This window comes from Silurus meridionalis, chromosome 27 (assembly GCF_014805685.1).
Source record: "Silurus meridionalis isolate SWU-2019-XX chromosome 27, ASM1480568v1, whole genome shotgun sequence".
Taxonomy (NCBI): domain Eukaryota; kingdom Metazoa; phylum Chordata; class Actinopteri; order Siluriformes; family Siluridae; genus Silurus; species Silurus meridionalis.
In genome coordinates, this window is record NC_060910.1 from 9951565 (window position 1) to 9975349 (window position 23785).

At 37.6% G+C, this 23785-nt stretch overlaps 1 protein-coding gene across 1 annotated transcript; it reads right to left on the minus strand.

The window, feature by feature from the left end:
* Positions 1-179: 179 nt before the first annotated feature.
* Positions 180-23088, minus strand: si:ch211-204c21.1 (disabled homolog 2). Its single transcript, XM_046841648.1, has 15 exons — positions 22766-23088; positions 14399-14601; positions 8737-8885; positions 7492-7590; positions 7261-7392; positions 7085-7168; positions 6520-6543; positions 6377-6409; positions 5960-6022; positions 4454-5041; positions 3308-3461; positions 2641-3141; positions 2431-2510; positions 1638-1734; positions 180-1471 (listed from the first exon to the last, which is right to left on the minus strand). The coding sequence occupies exons 2-14, from the start codon at positions 14478-14480 to the stop codon at positions 1666-1668; spliced, it is 2058 nt and encodes a 685-aa protein (XP_046697604.1). The 5' UTR covers positions 14481-14601; positions 22766-23088; the 3' UTR covers positions 180-1471; positions 1638-1665.
* Positions 23089-23785: the final 697 nt, after the last annotated feature.

The window sequence follows — 23785 nt, forward strand, 5'->3', positions numbered from 1 at the left end:
AAGTTCAATACTTTAAGTTAATACTCTATTTAGCCGTTTTAATTAAAACAAAATAAAAACAATTCTCACCTTAGTCAAATCAGTACTAAATAAAAAGATTAAAATGCAGTTTTTATGAACATTGATATACATTTAGACATTCACACATATACACATACACACAACTGACATTTGAAACATTATTAAAGAGCCAGAAATTGCTTTATTTAAACACATACTCCAATAAAAGTTGAAATATAAATTGATACAGATAAATAGGACATATTTCAATCCCATTCTTTTAACTGCCATTCCAGTTTATTGTAACAACTACAGTTGCAAGATAAATGCCATAGTGCACAATTGAGTATATATAAATTTTATATATATTTATACACAGACACACACATAATACACACAGTTCCATACACACATAACTCATAAGTCATTATGACAAGACTTCCAGTACAGTACAGGCAGATCGTCTTTCAGTCTTCCTTTCCTTGCCTTAAAGTCACTGAGGTGAAGGCACGCTGATAATCCAAGTCTTAGATCACGACTTAGATCTCACAGTGTACAGCACACTCCATGCTTACTTGTTTTCTTCGATATGTCACTTGACGTAACATGGTAAGAAAAGTGAGTGTCTGACCATCATCTCGCAATACATACATACACACATATACGTACATAGACGTTCTTATGTCAAGTACATGAACGTTTTAGGATGATCAGTGTCCACATATGACACCTGAACACATTATATAAAACTGAACATTAAGCTTGATAATATTTCAATAGTACAATACAGAGTGGAGTAAAACACTCAGCCCAAGACATTATCAGATCAATACTAGAACAATATAAAGCAGATTGCCAGCTGTAGCCTGTCAATTTTTCTATCATCTCCATAGGAGTGACTGTACTCTGGCCATCATCATCATTAAAAGTATAAAATGACGCACATTAATCCAGCTGGTATGCAGAAATATATGTATCCATTTGGCCACAAACTTCAATGTGGATTAATGATCATGAAAAAATAGCACTCATGTGTCACTAAATAGTCTCGCATTAAAGGATATTTTCTGATAAATCATCTGCAAATTAATAAGTGTCCGCCAAGTAAATGAAATAAAAACACAAGCGATAATACTGCAGTACAGAACACAAAGCTGACCTACTCCACTTTACTGTTCTTCTGTAATTTTTATCTGTGCAATGAACACTCAGCATTCTCCTCTGGTTCAGTTTGTGCTTTCGCGCCACTGGCGGCATTAACCACTAGTTTAGTGCCATATAATGTGAAGCAATATCAGTGTTAATTTGCACTCCGCCGTCGTGGCATCGGGAACTGCATGAAAGGTCATTTTTTACTATGTTTCTGAAGTAGGAGGGCTTTAATGGAGCTTTTGGGTGCCATCTTTGTTAGGCCATGTAGATTGGACAACGCAACGCTTCACAGGAAAACCTTGTGCTTCAACCGGAGTTGCTGTGAAAAAAAAAACCACAACCATAAAATTAGCAGTGCAAACATTATGGGTAGAAGTGTACAAGCCATGTGTACTGACTAAGCAAGTACAGAATGGACAAGATTATGCAAATGATATGAACTGGACTAGCCTAATACATTTACTGTCAAATTTAGTTTGACTCACTTTGGAGATCCATGAATTTGAAGGGTCATCATGCAAAGGGGTTTCCAAATGGGGCTCTAAAGGGATCTGATCCAACAGCCTTGATAGCAGGAGCACTCTGTAAAAATTGCAAATGTTTATCCCCTGCACAACTCATTATATTAGTTTCCAGAAAAACACAAAAGAAGCAAGTGATAACAGTGTGTATATTTTCATATGACTTCTAGTCATGGATGAAATAAAACATGATGGGGGATATTTTTTAAGAAAATATTCACCAAAAACCCATGTAGCATTATACATGTTTTTTTTTTTTTTTTTGCTATTTCACCACAAAACTTTCCCACAATTACACTTTAAAGAATGTAAAAAATGTTTTTAAAGAATGTTCATGAAACTAAATCACTCTTTATATACATTCCTTATGATCAATACATACTATAGCAGTTTGTTTATGTAAGACAAGCAAAACTGTCCAAAAAAGCAGTCTTGATTATAACAAAAACACTACTAATGTGTAAAATGCAGTCGCACATTTGAAAGGGAAATCAGAGAACCGAATGGTATGAACCTGGTAAGTGAATGGATTACACTGCATACACTTGATAAATAAATATGTACTCAATCAGTTATTCTACTTCAGTTAGCTAGTATTACATACAGCTAACAATACACTACAAAAGTCTGGTAAAGCTAAAAGTAACACAGGTCTTATGTCTAGCTTGCAGCATGCCTGCAACGTGAAAACATTAATAATAATGAAACTAAAACCTAGCGAGAATTGTTTCACTACCTGAGGTAAAGAAATGCTTGCCTGAATAGTTGCTGGTGCTCCAAAACCACCTGATCCAAAAGGGCTATCAAACAAGTTCTGGCCACCAACTTTTAGTGGTTCTGTGAAAAACAAGGCATCCATTAAAAACACTTGTTCACAAAAGTAAAAGCAGACTCACAGCGATGTCTGATCACATTGCTATTTAAAGCAAACTGAAAACAGAAAAAAAAGCAAATTCTGCCTTCGTACCATTCTTAGCCAAGGCATTGGGCGGCTTAGCCATTTGGAAATCCTTAAACATTTCCTTGATGTCCCTCTTTTCTTTTTCCCCCAAAGGATCCAGGTCCACAAAGGCATCGGTGTCCAGCTTAGGAGGTTCTTTGACGGGTCCTGACCGTGGTGGGATCAGTGGAGGGGGGCTGGAGCTCTGCTGTCCCCCGGACATCATGCTTGATGTTGGTGGAAAGATGTTGGACTGGAAAGGGTTCCCCAAAGTTGAATGCTGACTCCAGGCTCCATTAGAGACAGGAGTGTTGTTCGGTCCCCAGGAAGGAAGCTGCTGAGTGGATGTAGTCCCAAAAACTCCATGGTTGCCTGGCCAATTTGGGACTGGAGTGTTGGAATAGGGTGAGGGCTGTGTGAAAGTATTAGGGACATTGGTAGTTGCAGGGAACATGGGAGAGAGGGACTCATTCCATGTGGCTGTACCAGGATTTGAGGAGGAAGATGAGTGTCCAAGTGACAGCCCTCCTTAAAAAAAGAAACTCAGTATTGTTAAGCTGAAATGAAACATTCCAACAGAAAGATGGCGCTAGATACATTGCATCTGAAATGGCAGCTTTTCACATTTTTTAAGAAAGAAGCAAAAGGTCAATTGAGGCATATAAAAATCTAACTTAGTTTTTGAAGATTGTACCAAGGCCAGCGAGGGTGTCTGAAGCACCGTTGGAGCTCTTGCTGAAAAAATCAACAGAGCTCAATGGAGTACAGTCGGGTCGAGGAGGAGATGAAGATTCCGACTGGGTGGGTGAAGTGAACGGATCTACAGCAACGTTTTCATTTGTTGGAGACTGAGGAGTGCATACAAAAACATTAAGAAGTTTTTATTATGAATGATATGTGGTACTGTTTATCAAATCCTGAAATGTTGACGTCATTAAAATCACAAAGGCAGAAGAAAATGGCACGTGGTCAGTTCTTACCTAATGTTCTCTAATTCACTGAAGCATTAAGAGATCAGATCAAATCATTAGAACACCATGCAAGAGAACCAGGTTGAGAGCTTAGAACTATAAAACTATGATGATAATGATATTTAGTAAAATGTAAAAAAAAATACAAAATCTATATTTTTTCCAAAACAAAATTCAATATATATGTTGGTGTAAAACTTCTCATTTATCACACATATTCAACATGTGAATATATCTCATATTTATTGGAAAAATAAATAAATAAATAAATAAATAAATAAATAATAATTAAAAAAATAAATATATATATATATATATATATATATATATATATATATATATATATATATATATATATATATATATATATAACTAAATAAGTTTAAGGTATAACCAAATGTTCAGCTTTCTTATTGGGTATTTAGAAAAAGTGCAACCATTCATTAGAACCACAACACTTAAGCATCTGCCATTAACCCGATATAGGTTTTGACTTGTTGTAATGAAAGGTTGAAAATACTAATATGCTATTTCAGCCACAAAATTGTAAAACAGTGTTTATGGGCTAAATATTACTTTAGGTGACAGGGTGGTTAAAGTTAAATTGGTTTGCTTCTTTTATTGTTCGAGATAATATACACAACCTACCTAATCTCATGTCTAGCCATACCCCTGTGTAAATGCAGAGCTAAAAAAATTATATTTAACCACAGTATGTTACAGAAACTGTCTGGAAATAAACAGTAAATAAAGGTTCCTAAAGACCAGGCACATGCTGAAATCACAGGCTGAAAAAACAGCCTCTAGTTTGTAAAATATATAAAATCTGTCAAAATGACCTGTCAAACTGAACATGTTTCCATCCTCACCTTCACACTCCTCCTTCCTCTGCCAGCTTTTGTGTTAAGAGGCGGAGGGCTTATGATAATAGAATCCTTGGCTTGGTTGACAGCAGCTTCAGGCTTGCTTCCGTTCTCATGCTTGACTCCATTCTGAGCCTTTTCCAGAAACAAATCTGGTGTCACTTTTCCGCTATGGCCGTTCTGTTCCCTCTCTGGTATTGTATTTTGAGTCCAGGCAGTTGTCTCTGCTGGTCTGCCATCTAGTGGCCACTGGCCATTACTGAGTGTCTGGACCATTGTCCTGGTGGAGATCTGGTCGAATTGCTGGCCCAAGTAATCTGAGTCACCGTTCTTGGGGTCGCCATTGAAAAATGACTGGGAGTTAGAGTTGTGATTGGCTGTTTGGTTGTTACTTTTGGAGAAGGGATCATCCCGGAAGGGATCGTGGTTAGGGGTGGGGAAGAAGTTGAGCTGAGAGGAAAAGGGGTTCTCAGGCGAGAGGCTGGACTGGGCTCTGAGGGTTGAAGATGAATTGATAAATGGGTTGCCTTTCACACAGTTCTGGTTGCTGTCTATTTCAGTGGACAAATCTAACAAGAGGATGTCCTCAGGTTCCTGAGGAAAGATAACGCATCAGTAAGGAACAAAATTCTATTACGTTTTTTTAAAACAAAACATGCAACCCTGAGAGAGAATGAAAAATGCGTTCATTTTATGATATGCAACCACCAACACTGGCATGCTATGATGATTGACCTCAATGATTCTCATGCACAATCATGACTGGAAAAGAAAGTGTTTTGCTAAAACACTGTAATGGTTCAACTTACTTTACAGACATCTATTTAATTTGATAATTACCTGAACTTTAACTCTCATGGTTATTGCAATTTCATAGAAAAAACAGACACTTCATTAGGAATAAGCATAAAATCCATGCAAATACCATTTCATTGGGGGTTATTATTTTACTACATCCATTCCAAATGCTTTTTCTACGCTGCTTTCCAGATCAATGGACGCATTCATTTTCACAGCCTCTTTCTTTAAACCCTGTAAATATCCTGGGTTTTTGACTAATCAACACTTTTGCTTATTGTTCTTACAGTCAAAGAGGAAGAAAAATCGGTTTCATTTGCAAGAACTAACAGCTAACAAGTGAGTCTTGTGTAAGTAACAACGTCAGATATTATTCTTGGCTTCAGTCAAACTCCATTACTCCCAAAAACCTCATTTCCTTAAAGCGGAGGCCAGTCTGACACTTTGCAAGAAAACCAAAGTCTAGAAAACAAGGTCCAAAAACACAGCTGGAGAGGCAAGCTGGAACCAGACATGTCTAATTTATTTGACATACCATGGTTCTGCTAAAGAACAAGTTTATATGGAGAAACAAGGATCCTGCTAAATATTTGATGTTGATCTCAGTAAAATTCACATAGCTCAGAATACTGGATTAATTACTTGTAAGACAAACGTTGCAAGAATTATTTATTTATTTTGACTCTAACAAGAGTGTTTTACTGGATTACTTACCGAAGGAGAGTTCATGTCTGGCGGGGTTGACATGTCTCCAAACAGGTCCAGCTGTTCCACACCCTAGAGGCAATGAGATGTGGGTGAAAAAAACAGCCGAAAACAAGTGATTAAATTAGTGGTCAGTGACTGCAAGTCATACAAAGTTTAAATGGCCACACAACTAAGAAAAGTTGAAATGTGCTTTAACTGTCAAAAATATTTTAGTTTTCATGAAGTCCAAAAAAAAAAAAAATGCCGGGAGTCTACATGGAGATTGTTAGTTTGTTTGTGTCACTTCCTGTTTTCTGTTTTTCTTGAATTGAAGAACATCATGTTTACGGTTGTCACACAATAAACTTCTGTTATAAGATATAATTAACGCAATACCATGGGTGCTAACCTAAAACCCAAAAACACAACATAACAAATACTTACTTTTCTATTGCCTAGTGAGGCATCGCTTCCATTCTGGAGTTAAAAAAAAGGACATTTATTTCAGCATTATTTTATATATCTAAAGGTTTCATCAGTATATTCTTTATTACTCATTTAACATCCCTGCAATGTTCAATATTTACCTCTACCATTTTGCTTGTTTCTTCCTGAAGAAGAGATAAAATCAGATTAGTAATATCCCAGAAATAACACAAAACACAATAAACATGGCAAATACAGCACATGTCATGTACAACTGTGATTAGAGGTTAATTCATGACGAGAGAACATAAAAGCTATTATTTTCTTAGTCAGCATATGTGGAAATAAAAAAATAAATGTCTGTGGACTCTAAAAAAAAAAAGTAAACCCACCCTGTCTGGACTAAATTTTGAGTGGGCGCTACAATAAGAAACAGGTTTGAAATGTATTTCATGCTTATTCCAAAACATAATCAACTTTGCATTGCTCTCATATCTGGTGCAAATCAAGCTTTTAGCCTTAAAATGATGCGACCTTTTCTTTTTTTTTTTTTGGATGTCTGGACTGACCATTTTTGTTACTATATACAGCATATAATTCCCATAATAACTTTTATGCCGCTGTAAAAAATAGCTCCTTTCTGAGGTGAAAGATGTAATTAGAAAGTCTTAACAGCAGTTTTCTGGTTGTGTATATGCAGTAATCCAATATAAATACATCCTGTACCTTCTTTGAACCTTCTGCTTCTTTTTTCCTCATATTAAAGATGAGCTGAAAGAGGTCCTTCAGGTCAATAACGAGAGGCTCCGCCTGCACGGATATGCGACTGTTACTCTGCTTGCAAATTTGAGTGGAATTTCAAGAAAATTCATTCTATATGCTACAAAGGAACATCATTGGACCTGCTGAGCAGTTTTAATAGCGAAGAACTGGTGCTGGCCCTCTGCACCACACACATAGCCGAATGCTCGATTGTCCGTGACGTCGCGAGCTATGAAAGAGATCTTGTTCACTGCATGTTCCATCAGTATCGCCTACAGAGACACCATCATTTAGAATTAGTGTTAAAAAAAACGGGACACTTTTCTATTTAACATGATGACATATGGAAGCAAATGTCAAAGGCAACTCACCCCTGACTTCTCTTCTGTAATAGTGATTCCTGAGAGAGAGATGTTCACCCAAACTCTCTGTTTGTGTTTGCCCTGAGAGCGTGCGGTTGCCGCTTTGCCCTAAGAAACGGCCACAAGCTTACAAAGTGCAAATACATTTTTAAGGCACTGAAATAAAAAAAAAAAAATGCAACATGTACAGAAAATCTAATGTAACATTAAAAAAAAAAGAATTCAATGCCTGTAACCTGTCCTATACAAAACTCTCCGAAATGCTCATTATTATAGATGACCTGATAAAACAAAGAATGGCAACAAAACCACCTTTTTATACATTTGCTTAAATATTCAGCAATAAAAATCCTGGTTTTTAGCTACTGTCAAAGAAAGTCAATCTGAGTTACCTAAATCCCCTTAATACACCTGCAAAAACAAGAAACACGATATGCACTAAAGTATTGGAACACCTCACTTTTCCAGCCATTTGTGGTTCTTCCCCAAATTGTTCCCATAAAATTGGAGGCACACAAGTGTATAGGATGTCTAGTGGCAGCAATACATTTTCCCTTCACTTTAACACCGGTTTTAGCATGGCAAATATGCACAAAACAAACTTCATGAAGATATGGTTAACATGGGTTTGAGTAGAAAAATCTTGAGTGGCCTGCTATAGAGCTTTGACCTCAACCCTATTGTACACATTTGGGATAAATTGAAACACCTTGTGTACCATCAGTACCTGACTTTACTAAAGCCTTTGGCTAAATTAGCACAAATCTTCTCATCTACACTCCAAAATCGAGTTGAACATCCTCTTAGAAGTGTGGATGCTGTTAGCACAGAAAATTGAGGACTAAATGCGTTCTGGATGAGTGAAAAAAACGCATGCACATCTCATGGTCAGGTGTCCACAAACTTTTGTCTGTATCTTAGAAAATAGCTTGTACTTAATTGTATTTAGTAGTTTTTATAAATAAAGCCCATGTCTAGTCTAATGGTCTTATAAAATTTCATAATGACAAATTCTTTACTTGCTAAGACCTTGTTTGCAGTACTGCTAGCTATTTAAACCATAGAGACCAGATCATTTTTCATAATTTCACAATTATTAAAAAAACCTTTCACGTTTGACTCGACAATTCATTTCCCTTTCATCTCATTTGATCAAACACAATCAGAATGTTTCAAATCTGTAATGTGTTAAATGCAATACTTTTTTTTTACTATTTCTTTAATATTAATCATTAGTCTAGTTTTACTGTCTACCTTCAGTTTCATCATAGAGTCTTGGCTCATTTTGTCCCCTCTGGCCTCAGGCACATCATCCACTCCTATCAGCTTGGCCTTGTACCGAACACCATCACCTTTGAACCTGGCCAGCAGGAACTCATCTGTTTTCTCAGAAGTGGCTAAAGCTGAAATAGAGATATGCAGAAGTACTGTCAAACAACTGAAAGACTTGAATGAGAAGCCTATAACAGAAATGATGTTAAATATGTCATCCAAAAGCTGGTTTTGTGTTAAATGTTACAATGAGATCTAAACTTTTGGAAGCTTTTAAACTACAACAGAGATGAACATTACTTGAGAATACATATGTACTTCCTCAAATATATCATTTTAGGGCAATATGTGCTTTGTGCAAATTTAACCAAATCACCAAGCTGTAAAACACATTTCACTTCTTACATTTCATAGTTTTCTTTTTATACCAGTACCAAACCAGTACTATTTCAAAAGTACAAACTGTCTAGAGTAGTGTGTTTATACTGAAACACGATACTGAGTGTTTCTACATCGAGTCGGTCTGTTTGATAACTCAACAGGGAAGAACAGGTCTTTTGAACAGGTTAGGTGCTTATTAGGCAGCCTTTGTAGTTTGTTTAAAGGTCTTCTCATGTTAGTGACTTTGATTTAACTGCTTCATGTGGTCAAGATTAATGAAGTGTGTCAAAAAAATACAAATACAAAATAAAACAAAACAAAAAGTGCCTTTATGATGATTGGCAGATCAGGGCAAAGTTTTGTGACATAAATCAATTCAGTTCCACGTAACATAAATCAAGATGTAGTTAGATGTATTCCTGGTTGTTTATCTACTGTCAAAAAAAATCGGAGGTACCTAAATTCCATTTATACGCCTGCAAAAACAAGAAATACTATATGCACAAACATATATACACTATATGGGACGCCTGATTTTTCCAGCCATATGTGGTTCTTCCCCAAATTGTTACCTTCTAATTAACACACAAGTGTATATAGGATGTTAAAGGTCAAGTGTATTTCTATAGCGCTTTTTACAATGGTCACTGTCTTAAAGCAGCTTTACAGAACTTAAGAATTAAAGTGAATTATGTGTATGTATCCCTTCGATTTTATGAGGAAGAAACCTTGAGAAGAACCAGATTTAAAAGAGAAACCCATCCCCATTTGGGTGAAATCAAGGGTGTGGTTATAAATCTTAAAACATTACAAAACTCTGGAGAGTGAGAACCACCATGAGTACTGGAGTGTGTAAGTATGAGTAATGTCCTTTCTACAGTCTTATACAGTCAACAGTCTTATAGGTCTAGTGGTAGCATTAAATTCTCCCTTCACTTAAACTCAGAGACCCTAACCTGTTTTAGCATGGCAATGCCCCTGTGTACAAAACAAACTTCATGAAGATATGGTTAACATGGGTTGGAATAGACAAATCTTGAGTGTGGATGTTGTTAAAACAGCAAATGAGGACTAAATGTGTCCTAAATGCTTGAAAAAAATCTCATGGTCAGGTGTCCACAAACTTTTGTCCGGATCTTTAACTCTAACTTTATTAAATGTAGCAGTTAAAAAAAAAGAATAATAATGCCCATGTCTAGTATAATGGTCTTATATAATCTCATAATGACAAGTTCTTTACTTGCTAACGTTCGTAATCCGCTAAGCCTTTATGATGATTGGCAGTTCAGGGCAAAGTTTTGAGATAACAATCAATTCAGTTGTCTCAAGATGTTACGAATCGCTAATGAGCAATTTGAAATCCAGCGTAGCAAAAAACCATTAGCAACATACAATTTTAAGCAGAAACTCTGGAACATCCTCTCTTGACTCCGTGCGTAACCCGTCTCTGAATATGCATAACTTTCACAATGAAAACACTGACAGAGTCTGACAGAATGGTCAGAAATCTAGAATTAGAAATATCACTAGATGTTAGCTTCTTCTATCAGACTTATCCAGCTTCCTGAGATCACTTAAACAGTTTGAATTCCTTGTATCTGACTTATCTACTTCAAGTCTATTGCTGGCCTCTGTTTATCATTTTTCATGGAACTAGTGTTATTTTCTCTCTCACTATCTGGCATTGCTTAACAGCCATATTTTTCTTTCATCTTATTTGACTTGTTTGTTTTGATGCAGGTCTATTGGCTATTCCTCGTCTCTTTCTTCAGAGCTCAGCTAATTGTGTTCGGGTTCTCCACTCGGCTGTCAGCCCGTTTAGATGGCAGGGGCGGAGAGAGGGAGTAAAAGAATGGGTACAGCCAGACAGTTTGAGAACAAACTAAGGGATGCTATTGACTTTTAAAACATTGCAGGGAGTCAACAGGCTGGAGGCTCCCCTTTATTATTACCGGGACACACAGGACAACCCCCACACCAATGAATGTGCAGGCCTCTTTCAGTTGTTTCCTCCCCTTTTAAACAGATTAGACACAAGTGCCTTTGATGACTTTGGCCAGGGTAGTAAGCTTAAGGCTTGGTAAAGTGTGACTCCAATAATTAAACCTCACTTCTACAGTTTCACTAAAATATTTAAAGTGAAAAGCGATTCTAAATAACTTTTTCACTGAATCCTATTAGTTCTGAGGAATTCCTAAAAGTTTTTTACAGAAAGCTGGAATTGTTTAATTGTCTGTAAATTTAAAGTTTCTCCTCATGTCAAATTCTGGGTACTCCAGTTTCCTCCCACCTTCTAAACACATGACTGTATGTGTATGTAAGTTTTCTATAAGTGTGTGAATGAACTGGTGTCCCATCCAAAGTATATTCTTAACTCACTCTGAATCCAAACCCTGACCAATACAAGGTACTTAACGAAAAAAGAAAGACTTAATAAACCCACATCATTGTTTTTCAATTGTGCAACATTACTGCTTCTTGTCTGCAAACACAACCTTGTTGAACATGCTGTTTACGGCGTAACCCCTGACCTCTTGAGTTCATTGTGTGCAAGGCAGCATTATTTTCAGACTAAACATTTCCCACTGTGGTCCTGATATGAGGTGTTCTGACGTTAGCAAGTGACAACCCAGCCATTTACAAATCAGCCTGCTGATAAAAGCGAGTGATACAAGCGAAACCTGAAACAGTCACATCACAGCTGCCGTATATCAGATTTGTCATCTGGTCTTCTAAAAACCAGCTCAAACTAGCAAACCTAAACGACACCTCATCAGCTGGCGTGGGCTAGTTGCACTTGCTTTTGAAAAGGAAATACATTATTGCGTGAACCGTCCTGGTGCACTTTGAAACACAAATCACTGTTAAGATCTTTAGCACGAACTGTGAGAAACACTCCGCTTGTTTTCATGCGTGTGAAAAGGAATCATAAACAGACAGGGTGGAAGGAGATTTGAACTTGCAGCTGGAAGATATTGTGAAGACAGCCTTAATGGAATCCATCATCGGTGCACTCTTGTGCTATGAGCAAGTAAGGCAAAGACAAACAATATCAATGTGCAATAGGTCCAGCTTAGCAAAAATAAATCTAAAGAAATATTGGGTTAAGGAGGCTGACAGAATCCTACACAGAGGCTTTTCATATTCTGTAGTGTTTGTGGCCTGCTTGGAATAGAAGCAGTCTAAAGAAGCAGTAACATGGTGGTGGTCAGGGAATATGTGAGTGGACCAACCAACCATTTTTTTAACAGCATTCAATTATCCATAAGTCTTCTTCTTAATTATTATCTAGTTTTAAGTAAAGAAAAAGCACGTGGGTATGGTGTTATAGAAAATACCATGAGATGTATAGTTATATCACAGCAGCTGTTCCTTCATCACGCTCTCATTTTTCAAGTCAATAGGACAACAAATGCAGCCCATCATGATTATAAGAATCTGTAGAGCTCTCAGTCATCAAGACTTTGTGTCCAATGACACTGGAGACTGAAAAAAAGTCAAATATTCGAAGATTCGATGCTTCGATAGGAGGAGCCTGATGCAAATACCAACCTCACAGTTGAATCTTTATAGAGGTGCTATGAAATGAGAATCAAACCATTTTGTTTATATGGGGGTGCTTAAAGTCTGATATCATAAAGAACTACCATTTTCCCCCTAAATAAGTTAATATACAGCCTATTCTGACAATGCTATGAATAAAAATGTGAAAAGAAAGAAGCTTTTAATAAATATTTTAAATATGCGTGAATAAATCCATTAAATCCCCCCGTGCCAGATTTAAGTTTCAACTTCCATTACCCGTGACGGACACAGGAACATCTTGCCAGCAGGGTTTTCAATATTTTTAACAAAGTCTGGGATATTCTGTTCTTTATTCTGATTCTGAGATTCTAAGATTCTGATTAAATTTTGTAAAAAAACTTTTGATTGTTTTTTGTTACTTCGATGTTGTGCTGTACATAGAGTGTGCTCACACAGGCAATTTAGCCAGTTTAATTAGATTTGCCGACATGTGAAATGCAAATCCAGTCTGCAGTGTGGCCTTTCTGCCATTATTCATTTATTGAAGGTTTATTGATAGAATATGTTTTGTACATTTCTTCTATATCTTTGTGTGATGTTCTGAACATCGTGGCTTTCAAATTGTATGTTGAATCGTTTTATACACATTGCCTTTCACTTGTTGACTGCCTTGTGCCAACACCCCCCCACCCCCCCATAACACACACGCACACATGATTCGACTATCAGTTGATTACAGGCAAGATTTGACCATTCTGATTTGGCTATGTAAATCCTTAGTCGGGGACACCCCTAATTTCCTCACAAAAAACTCCACCGTGTCAAATAATGACATGTTTTAAAAACCATTTCTGTGGCGTATTCATTATATAAGACACTGAGTAGATAAGCAAAATATGGAGTAGACATATTAGAACCTGCACATTTACATAAACCTATGATATAAACCAATCAAAATCAACAGTTTAACACTCCACTCTATACAGCAGTGTGAAGTATATTATTCAGATAATTTGAGTTTGGGAGTTCAAGTATTTGTGTATAAAATGCATCATATCTCAAAGCATGAAAGCTATATTAGGAGCAGGAAGTTCCCCAGAATATAAGTATGTAATGATCTATAATAAACACACTTGCCTTAAAATACTGTGAATACTTGGAGCATTATTGTACGGCTGTGGTATATTTGGATATACACCCAGTCAGACCTTCTGCTTTTTCCACATATGGGGGGTGAGGGGTGGGGGGTGGATGGTCGAGCGTTTCAGGAAAAAGAGAAGTCCTTTATTTGTCAGGTTGAATGGGGTTTCTGTTAAACATTACAGGTCTGTCCATTCTAATGTTCCAATATGTAAGGACATTCAACATATTTAAAAAAAAAAAGATTTATGTGACTACCTAACTATGTAAGAGTTTTTTTGCTATCCCTGAAGTTGCTTGCATTACTGGAAAACAACAGCAGACATAATAACACAGAACTGCCAGCTCCCTTGTTTGGGGAAAAGAAAAAGAGAGATTAGAAACGAAAGAGGATGGATAATGCAACACTAAACCACAATCCTAGTGAGACTCTCCATACATCAAACTGAAGAAACCTCAAATAAACCAGATGCCAAATTCACATGGCCTCCAGCCTTCAAATCATGACCACCGAACATGCAGTTAGAAGAAAACAACCTGTTCCGTAACCATATACCCTGTTGTAACCTCTGAACACCAAGCATGCTCACATACATACCCTTCTTCTTCTCTTTCTTAGATGGCGTCTTCACGGGTGCCTGCTCGGCTGGAGGCATGCCGGACTCCACCTCTGCAGACATTTTTTGAGGCCAGCCTCACGTGACGGGGGTGATCGAAAGCAGCTTTCTGTCCTTCTCCCCACTGTGTAATGTGCTCACTACAGCCTGACTCAGCAGTGGGTCATGTTCAGCAAAGCAGGAGCTGGGGAGATACGCAAGGGCAAAAGAGTGAGTGGAAGAATTCAAGTGGGAAATAAAATCAAGCTAAACACAAGATAAAAGAGTAAACTGTTTGGGGAAAACTGAAATTAAAATTTACCTGCTATGTCACAAACAAGTAAAATCTGTTGGTAAACTGACTGTATCTCTTTTACAGTAAAACCAAACACATGACAGGAAGAGACAGGTCTAATTTGCATCATCTCCAACAGTTTTTGAAAGTGCATAAACATTTAAAAACATTTAAAAACCCTGACAGGAAATGAGTAAAAGCGCATTGAAAAAATATCACGTTCACTATGATGTCCTGCAGTATCAATTATTAAAAATAAAGCAAATCATGAAATTGTAGCATATACAATCTGTATACAAATTTAGGCCGTATAAAGGCATATAAACTCCTTTTCTTTTGAAATGGTAACATTTTACTTCTGCCATTTCACACAAGAATCAGTTCTGAGAGTTCAAAACTTGGAATGTAGGGTGGTGTTGCAAAAAATGTAAAATCTTGCTGTTTATATTAAGTAATTCTAACTTCCATTGCCAAGTTGCAAACCTGTATCAGCATGACAATGCCCTTGAGCACAAAAAATGCTCTATGAAGATGTGCTTTACATGGGTTGGAGTGAAAGATCTTGAGTGGCCTGCTATAGAGCTCTAACATCAACCCACTGAACACCTGTGGGATAAATTGGAGCCCAAATCTTCACAACCATATCCAAAATAGTAGAACATCTTCCCAGAAGAGTGGAGGTTAATATAACAGCAAATTGGGACTAAATTTGGAATGGGATGTTCAAACATCACATCATGAATCTTATGGGATGGTGTCCAAAAACTTTTGTGCATTTAGTGCACCTTATCAAATAAAATATCCTCAATATTTAAAACATAGCTTTCTGTCATATAGTCATATAGTGTAGATAGACAGACAGATAGACAGATAGATAGATAGATAGATAGATAGATAGATAGATAGATAGATAGATAGATAGATAGATAGATAGATAGATAGATAGATAGATAGATAGATTACATTGGTCACATTATATAAATAATTGGCATTAATTATTTATAAACCAAATATAAACCAAAGTGGCCCTGGAGTGAAAGCTGAACAAAGATCCTGCTGCATCCTGAAATGGCAGCACTGTTGTACAATAAGAACATACTTTTCACTGTTTATCACACCGCACCTTACACTGCGCTAGCTTATCTCTCCAAACACTTTTTCGTGTTTCCTTAGTCCTAACAAAGCCATTGTTTAACAAGCGAGCACTGCGGTGGTTATAAATTCTCTCAACTTGAATACCCGTTGTGCACTCGCTTTTTTCTGCATGGAAATTGTAATAGCTTTTCTTACTATAATGTCTAAAAGAAATTTAAAAAAAGGTGCACATCGTCGTATTTGTATAAATAAAAAAAATGGATAAAGAAAGTTGGTTTTAGAACAGATAAAAGAACATATGCTGTCAATATCTTTGCCTCCGTATTCAAGCTATTACAAATGCAACCAAATATGTGGCTAAAGGAAATGGGAGCTTCCCTTGCATCTGGGATCCATAGAGCCTCCACCTTATTTAGAACATAGGCTGATTGTTTTCATGCACTTGTTTTTAATCTATGAAATCAGAGCAAGACCTTTGCACAAATATTTGAGGGTGTCTTTCTTCTGTGCCCGTGTCGAATTATTTAAAAGAACGAAATTTGAAAAGCAATGCTACAATTCTCATTAATCCCCAATTATTAAAATACTTGGAGTTTGTGACGGTGGTGTGAGTTGTGAGTAATGAGAATGAAATGTTCCGAAAAGGTTTAAGAAGCAGGATTTACAATCTAAACACGCAAGCTGTTTACGGACGAGCAAATCCCGGAAGACATCCGGTTACCAACAAACGTTCCTGAAAAATTTTCCAACATGTAAAAGGTCCTCTTTTATTATCTTACAGCCTTATTCCTTTCCTGTTCCTTTTTCAGACTGAGTGAACATAAACACTTTTCTCTGCCACCTGACATTAACACTTCCTCGTGCACACTATAATCAGCTGCACTTCACTGAGCAGCAGCCGACCCACAACCCCAGCTTTTTTTAGCAGGTAATGTATGTAAATTGAGCTGTGAGACTATAAATGGAGATCAGATTATATTATAAACAGAGCAGCTGCATTAGACACAACCACAGCTGCTTCATGCAGTACAAAAACAAAATACTTCAGTCATTATGTGGCCAATAGTTACTAACCTTTGAGAGAATCATTATTACTTAGAAATAGGACACGCCTGTTTTTGAATAAAATGCCAAAATATGAAAGAAATGTGAAGGTGATCAAAAGAATATGGCATGCTAGCAGGCAGGAAAAGCACTGGCAGAACATTTATGGGAATTCTCAGTCTGATACAAATAATCCTCTAAAGCTGTTGGCAAAGATGTTTCTTATTGAACTCTTGCTGGACGGGTGCACACCTAAATCACGGCTAAGAGCTGGTACCCGGCTGTGACCGAATTTCAGAAACACTGGATCTTGAAGCAGACCTGCACACTTAGAGTATGCACATAATCCAGAAAATAAACGAGTTTTTAATTGCAAGCATCTATGCTTTTGAACAGATAGCATGCAATTACTTAAATAACCGCTACACAATGTTTTTACCTTATTTTTTTGCCATATTAAACCTTATAATCATTAAAAGGGGGATGGAAACCCACGTTTGCATAATAGATCTTAATATACTGTTGTTAATACTAATAAGTGTGAATCACATTCATTTTAAAGCAGAATAGCCAGACCCTTTCACTTTTTAGCAGGTTAGCCCTGCCAGTTTACTTTAAACCCTAGGGTTGTGGTTAAAAAATATCACAGCAAAACAGATAAATATTGTGCTGCTCCTGGTTATCAAGAATTAAATGTGTCTCTACAAAAGCTTCAATTTTAGTTGATCTGATATCTCCTACCAGATTGCACAGAGTTTGTCGAAAACATACTGAAGGACAGATCAATTTCGACTATATGCAACCCGACTGCAGACTTACACCCGTTTATTCTAGTATTTCCTCTATTCATGACTATTCACAAGTATATTTGTTATAACTGCTGTATCGAAAAATGTATGCACCGCTTTAACTAATGAAGACTTCCAAAACAGTGTAGAAAATAGTGCCATGTTCTCACTCAGGTTAAAGAACATATTAAAACGTTAAAAAACTCAAAAATGTATATAAAAATGAACATTATACAAATTCCACCCTCTTCAACATGAATAATCTACTGCAAGAAAATAAATTAGTTTGGGAAGCTGGACAGCCAAAAAGAATGGCAACAATCCATGTTTACTGCTAACAAACTACTGCTATAAAGCAAGAATCATAAAATTCTAGACTAGATAGGATTCTTCAAAAACATCTGATAGTTTTCCTAGAAGTGACAAACTACAAAATGTACTATACTATTAGATCTATTACTGTGCTGGTGTCACTAAGGGACAGGTACAAAAAAGCTCTGCAACACCAGGGATTCCCAGGGAACATCTTAGCACACTGGCTAAAAAACAACACTTCTAGCATTGGCTCAAAGTATGTTCTTTCCTTTTGGAGGTCACTATGCCTAAAGGAACTCTTTAGAAGTCACTTGTTGATTTGACTTTCATTTAAAGCCTCTTCCCCCACCAAAACAGATGATTCCAGGACTTCCTGATCATAACTAAGCCCCAAGTCCAACATCTATATTTACACCTAGATTCTGGCCTGATATGACCTCCGGCCTCCAGGATCTTGTGCCAGAAAAGAAAGTGAACAAGAGGACCAGATTTGAAGCTATGACTCCAAGGATCCTTCCAATCAGGGAGAACAATGAGTGTACAGTAAACAGCAGCTTTTCTCTTCCCTGGCTCTATGCCTTTCTCTTCACACAGGCTGCGCAGATCCCTAAATACACACATCAAGGGAAAAAAAAGCTGGAAGCTGAGATGCATCCACCTCAGCACTGTGCCAGGAATGTTTCACAGAGGACAAGTCTCCAAACAAAAACCATCTCCATGGGTGTAGATTTAGCAGTTACCCCAAACAAGACTGCAAAGGTTACAGAAAGTTCTGATACTGCATTTATTTGATTCGCCAAAGACTGTACCTTCAAATTAAACTGTTAGCTTGTTAGCACGAGTCACTGGTTTTTTTAGGACATTTGGAAAATGCATAACGGTAAAAAACATGCTGAGATTACTGCAAGATTCAGAGTGAAAAAAAAAAAAACTTTTACCAGCTGATAACTTCTAGTGTAGACGGGAAAACAGCATGTCATTTGTGGAACTAGAGTAAATGTAATTCTTGATCCATAGTTTTGACCAATAAATCTATTATCCTGGTTTTTACTAAAGGCAACAAGAATATGCTTTTACCAATGCAAATACGTAAACTATAAAATGTGCTTGTGAATGTGTTAATATTTCAGAATTCGAACTGAATAGATCACTAAGTAGCAGCTCAGTAAAAAACTGCTCCAGGTTAAAAGGAGCACTGTCTAATGCTGTGAAAACCCAAAAATTACAACTGTTTCCAGTCAGCAATTAGTCAAATCTTACTGAGTGTCTACAGGCAGGTAAATGAGAAAATAAGGAAATAAGGATTCATGATTTCCACAGTGCATTTTCTGGAGAGTTGCCATGACTCCCACAATCTCCTTAGACAGGTACAGACATCGCTGTTCTACTTTGTTCTGTTGTTCTGTTACACACAATCCATCACCAGAGATACATAAACAAAATGGAGAGAATGCATACACATACAAATAGGTTTAAATGGATATTTCTGTTCAGTTTACCAGTCACAAGTTTGCATAAAACGAGTTGGTCTTTTGAGCGCACACAAACTGTCAGGCATGTAAATATTCACGAAAAGAATTAAGCCGGAAGCAACATGCATCCTCACGATCCAGTCCAAGGTAAAAGAGATTGTTGATCAATTGTATAACAAGAAATGGTTTCTGATTAGAATTGCAGATTATATATAATTTACAAGACTCACACACTGTAAACATACACAGAGCAACACCTTTACTAAATGACTATAGTGAAATGTTATCATATTTCATGGAATGCAATGTAATAATGGCCAAATACACCAAAGTGCTGGTTTGGTAGAACTTGTTCATTCCACTCTATCCTGTCCATTTGTGGAAAAGACCACCACAAGAGTGCTCATACCAGTGCAATACACAACACAATATCAAGTCTGGCTGAGAATAGCACTCTTATCTTATCTTATCTTTTTTATCTTATCTTATCTTATCTTATCTAACTTAGTGGTGGTACTATGGTGAACACCTTCCACTAATAAATGGAGTAGAGACAGACTGGCAAATTGTTCATTTCAACAGATAACCTACAGTCATACAGCAAATGTATAGCTGTGCACATATATGAGAGGTGCATATAATAGCTGCAATTTGATATGCTCATTCAATAGAAACAAGATAAACATACCTTCTCATTACATTGACGTCTAATGGTGCTTAGAATAATTTCCCAAACAACTGAGAATAAGCACTGTAATTACAATCAACCTAAAGCAGTGGTTAAAATAAATATCCTGAACTTATATGGTTTTTAGACACAATAAAAATGATCTCAGTCCCAATCCTTGGGAGAGGGACAGTGTATTTTCCCAGAGTAAGTAGAGACTTTAAGTTAAGTAAGGGTGAGCAGTGAACAGGTATACCATAACAGTTATAATCTGTCACATTGTGTGGTCTTAAAAGTCAGTGGTGTTTTGAGTATAAAACACAACCAAACACCAAACAATGGGCAATGTCAGTTTTCCTCAAGGACATCTGCAAAATGTCCTTGTTAACTTGTAGTGAGAAAATCAGCGATCCTTTTCAATTATAGTATATACGCTTTTAACAGTGTTATAATTAACTCTGGAATGAAACTGTTTGTGAAAACTCCTGACAAATCTGATCTGAGTGGGATCCAAACTTCCTTGACTATCCCAGCCTCATCAAATGGCTTTGAGATGATTAAGGAGTAAACTAAGCAGCCCAGACCTTTATACCATGGCTTTTCATACAAATTGAATCATTACAAATTTGCATGCCCTGGAACGTTTAGTTAACTTAACACCAAAATTACATTATCGTCAAGAAACGTTACTGAACTTACTCAAAATATTATTCAAATTGAGCAGACCTGTATACATCTAACTATCAAGTTCAATTGAAATGAAAGTCAAACATCATCGTCTACTACAGATTTCAAATGAAGAAAACAAATGTTTTCACATCTGGTCTGAACTTCTTTTCTCTTTTTTTTTCCTACCATAGAGCAATGCAGAGTTTTAAGTGATTGTCCAGATTTCCATTCTTTCTTTACAAGAGGGGGAAAGTGGGACACAAACAAATAGGCAGTGCAAAGGTCATTTGCCTCAGCATGTGGCCACCCCACTGAAAAACTGCTCTTCACGTAAAAGAGATACTGTGACTTCTCTAGTGAATTGTACATGTTGCCCATGAAATACAACAATGCAGTTGTTTTTTTTTACCCATTAACAAAGAGAACGGCAAATAAGCAAATTCCAAATAAGAAAAGCTTCCAAAGTTTATTGCTCTTAATGGGACCTCACATTACTTTCTTTGTCCTCCCTGAACTTTCTCTGCCGAAATTTATTTTCCTTCTACTCAGAGGTGGATAGCCTTGAAGAAGAAATGCTTCAGAGAACGGCGAACTGAAGGAATGACTCAAGGAGGGACCTTAACTTGAGCGCCAACATCTGCTTCCAATAAAACTGCACGCATTGTACCAAAAGAGAAAAAAAATCTTGCTCTGACTCATACTTAAACATTGCTAACCCTCTCCACCAAAATGCTATTTCACTTCTTACAACACAGTTTAACACACTTTCTGTAAGATTCAATCTTGATCTCAAAGAAAATGATCAATGATCCTTGACATTTCTAGTTATGTCTGAAAAATCTTTACAACATTTACACATACGGTAGGCTCAAATAAAACATACAGTGAGTCTACAGTGGTATTTCCTTCATTAGATGGAAGCCTGAGGTAGTGGGCAAAAGAGGAGAGAAAGAGAGTCATGTCATAATTACGGTTATTTCTAGGCCTCCCTGACATTTTTTTTTCAGCCTTCCTATCCGCTCTTCCTGTCATCTCTCGTTTCTTTTTCGTTCTACTTCTCCACATCCTGAACTGCTATAAAGGTCCACACACACACACACATTCCTTAATACTTAGATCATTTCTTCATTTCAGGGAAATGGTGTTTGTACACAATGTTCTCCTAAAATAAACAGCAGAAGAAAACATTGGTCATATTCTGTAACAGTTGGTGGTGATTTATTCTGCACTGACTGAACTACATGTCTTTTGGAACCCAAAAAGACGTTATACATCGAAAGAGAACCAGAAAACGACCATTGATCCAATCGGTATTTTATTGATCAATGATTTAAACCATCTTCTTAGTTATTTCTTTAAGAAACACTGAGGATTGATGCTAAACCAACTGGATGAATGAATACATTCCCAAGCCTGTTATGTATGACTATTAAAATGCTAAATCATTTATAAAGCAAATTTCTGTTTGTTTGTTTGTTTGTTTGTTTGTAGATAAAAGCTAGAAATGGTCAGTGGGGTTTAAGCCCAGACTACATTTGATCACATCTCAGGCTACATTTTAATGAAGCCTTATAGAGAATAAAACACAGTCCTCATGCAGGCGCGTCGTGACGCGCAATAACAGCAAAATACACGAAGGTCAAAATGTGGAGAAAGAAAGCAAAACAGTTTCTGGGCAAAACAGACCGATTCGGTTTGGTGTGTCATATCTAAATAACGCGTTACAGACGGACACGCTGGATAGAGAGGACTGTTCAAGGCTGTGCTATTGGTCAGATATGTGGCTTTCGTCCTATTAGGTTGCATAGTAACTACATTTGTAGCATAATATTAACCCCAGGTTGCAAATATGCAGTTCGGATACACACCATACAATGAAACAAAGAATCATTTATTTATACTAAAGGTGCCTTTTTTCAGGCGTGATTTACTGGATATGAATATAACAGGTAGACTAAAATTAGTATTTTGTCATGAAAATCGTCCAGATTTTTTTTTTATTTTAGACAAATGATTGTACTCACCGATGGGTTTTTAATCAGCAGGGTTTGGATCATGCATAGTTTGCGCCCGAGGACCGGATGGCGGTGTTCTGGAGAACCTACAGTGCAGTCGGTCCGCCGTGTAGCCGGGCTTTTACATGAAATGAGATGTTGATGAGATGTTGATGAAATGAGATGAAGTGAGATGAGATGAGATGTGGTAGTCAGATGTTAGCGGCTCTGCTCAGGAATGCGCTGTGATGTTGCTGCAGCAGCGGCTTGAGACGCAGTAACTCCCCCACAGAGTGCCGCCTTTAGCACGGCTTCCAGTTAACTCTGTAAAGGCCGGAACGCGCGCGCGCATACACACTCGCGCGCACACACACACACACACAGACGCACGCACATACAGTACACGCACACACACACTGGGCACACACACACACTGGACTGAGGTAACGACCTAAAGCTCCGTAACAGTTTAAAGACAGTTAGCGAGTCATTCAGACAAGACAGGTAGACAGGAGGACAGAAAGACAGGTGGGCAGGCAGAAAGGCATACAAAAAGACAGATTGGCAGACAGACAGATGGGAAGTCAGAAAGACAGTCTGACAGACAGGCAGGAAGACAGACAGGCAGGAGGATCACAGACAGGTAGGAGGAACACAGACAGGCTGGCAGGCAGAAAGACAGACAGGCTGGCAGGCAGGAAGACAGACTGGCAGGAGGAGCACAGACAGTCTGGCAGGCAGGAGAAACACAGACAGGCTGGCAGGCAGAAAGATGGGCAGGAGGAACACAGACAGGCTGGCAAGCAGGAAGACAGACAGGCAGGAGGAACACAGACAGGCTGGCAGGCAGAAAGACAGACAGAGAGGAGGAACACAGACCGACAGACAGACAGACAGACAGACAGACAGAAGAAACACAGGCTGGCAGGCAGGAAGACAAACAGGCAGAAGGAACACAGACAGGCTGGCAGGCAGAAAGACAGGCAGGAGGAACACAGACAGGCTGGCGAGCAGGCAGACAGACAGGTTGGCAGGCAGGAAGACAGACAG

What these genes read in the sequence shown, in the direction of transcription:
- si:ch211-204c21.1 (XM_046841648.1), bottom strand. Translation starts at nt 14,480, where the DNA reads ATGTCTGCAGAGGTGGAGTCCGGCATGCCTCCAGCCGAGCAGGCACCC. An exon ending in ACTCTATGATGAAACTGAAG is followed by an intron (nt 7,591 to 8,736) that starts GTAGACAGTAAA and finishes GCCGTTTCTTAG; the next exon opens with GGCAAAGCGGCAACCGCACG. An exon ending in TTACAGAAGAGAAGTCAGGG is followed by an intron (nt 7,393 to 7,491) that starts GTGAGTTGCCTT and finishes GTGTCTCTGTAG; the next exon opens with GCGATACTGATGGAACATGC.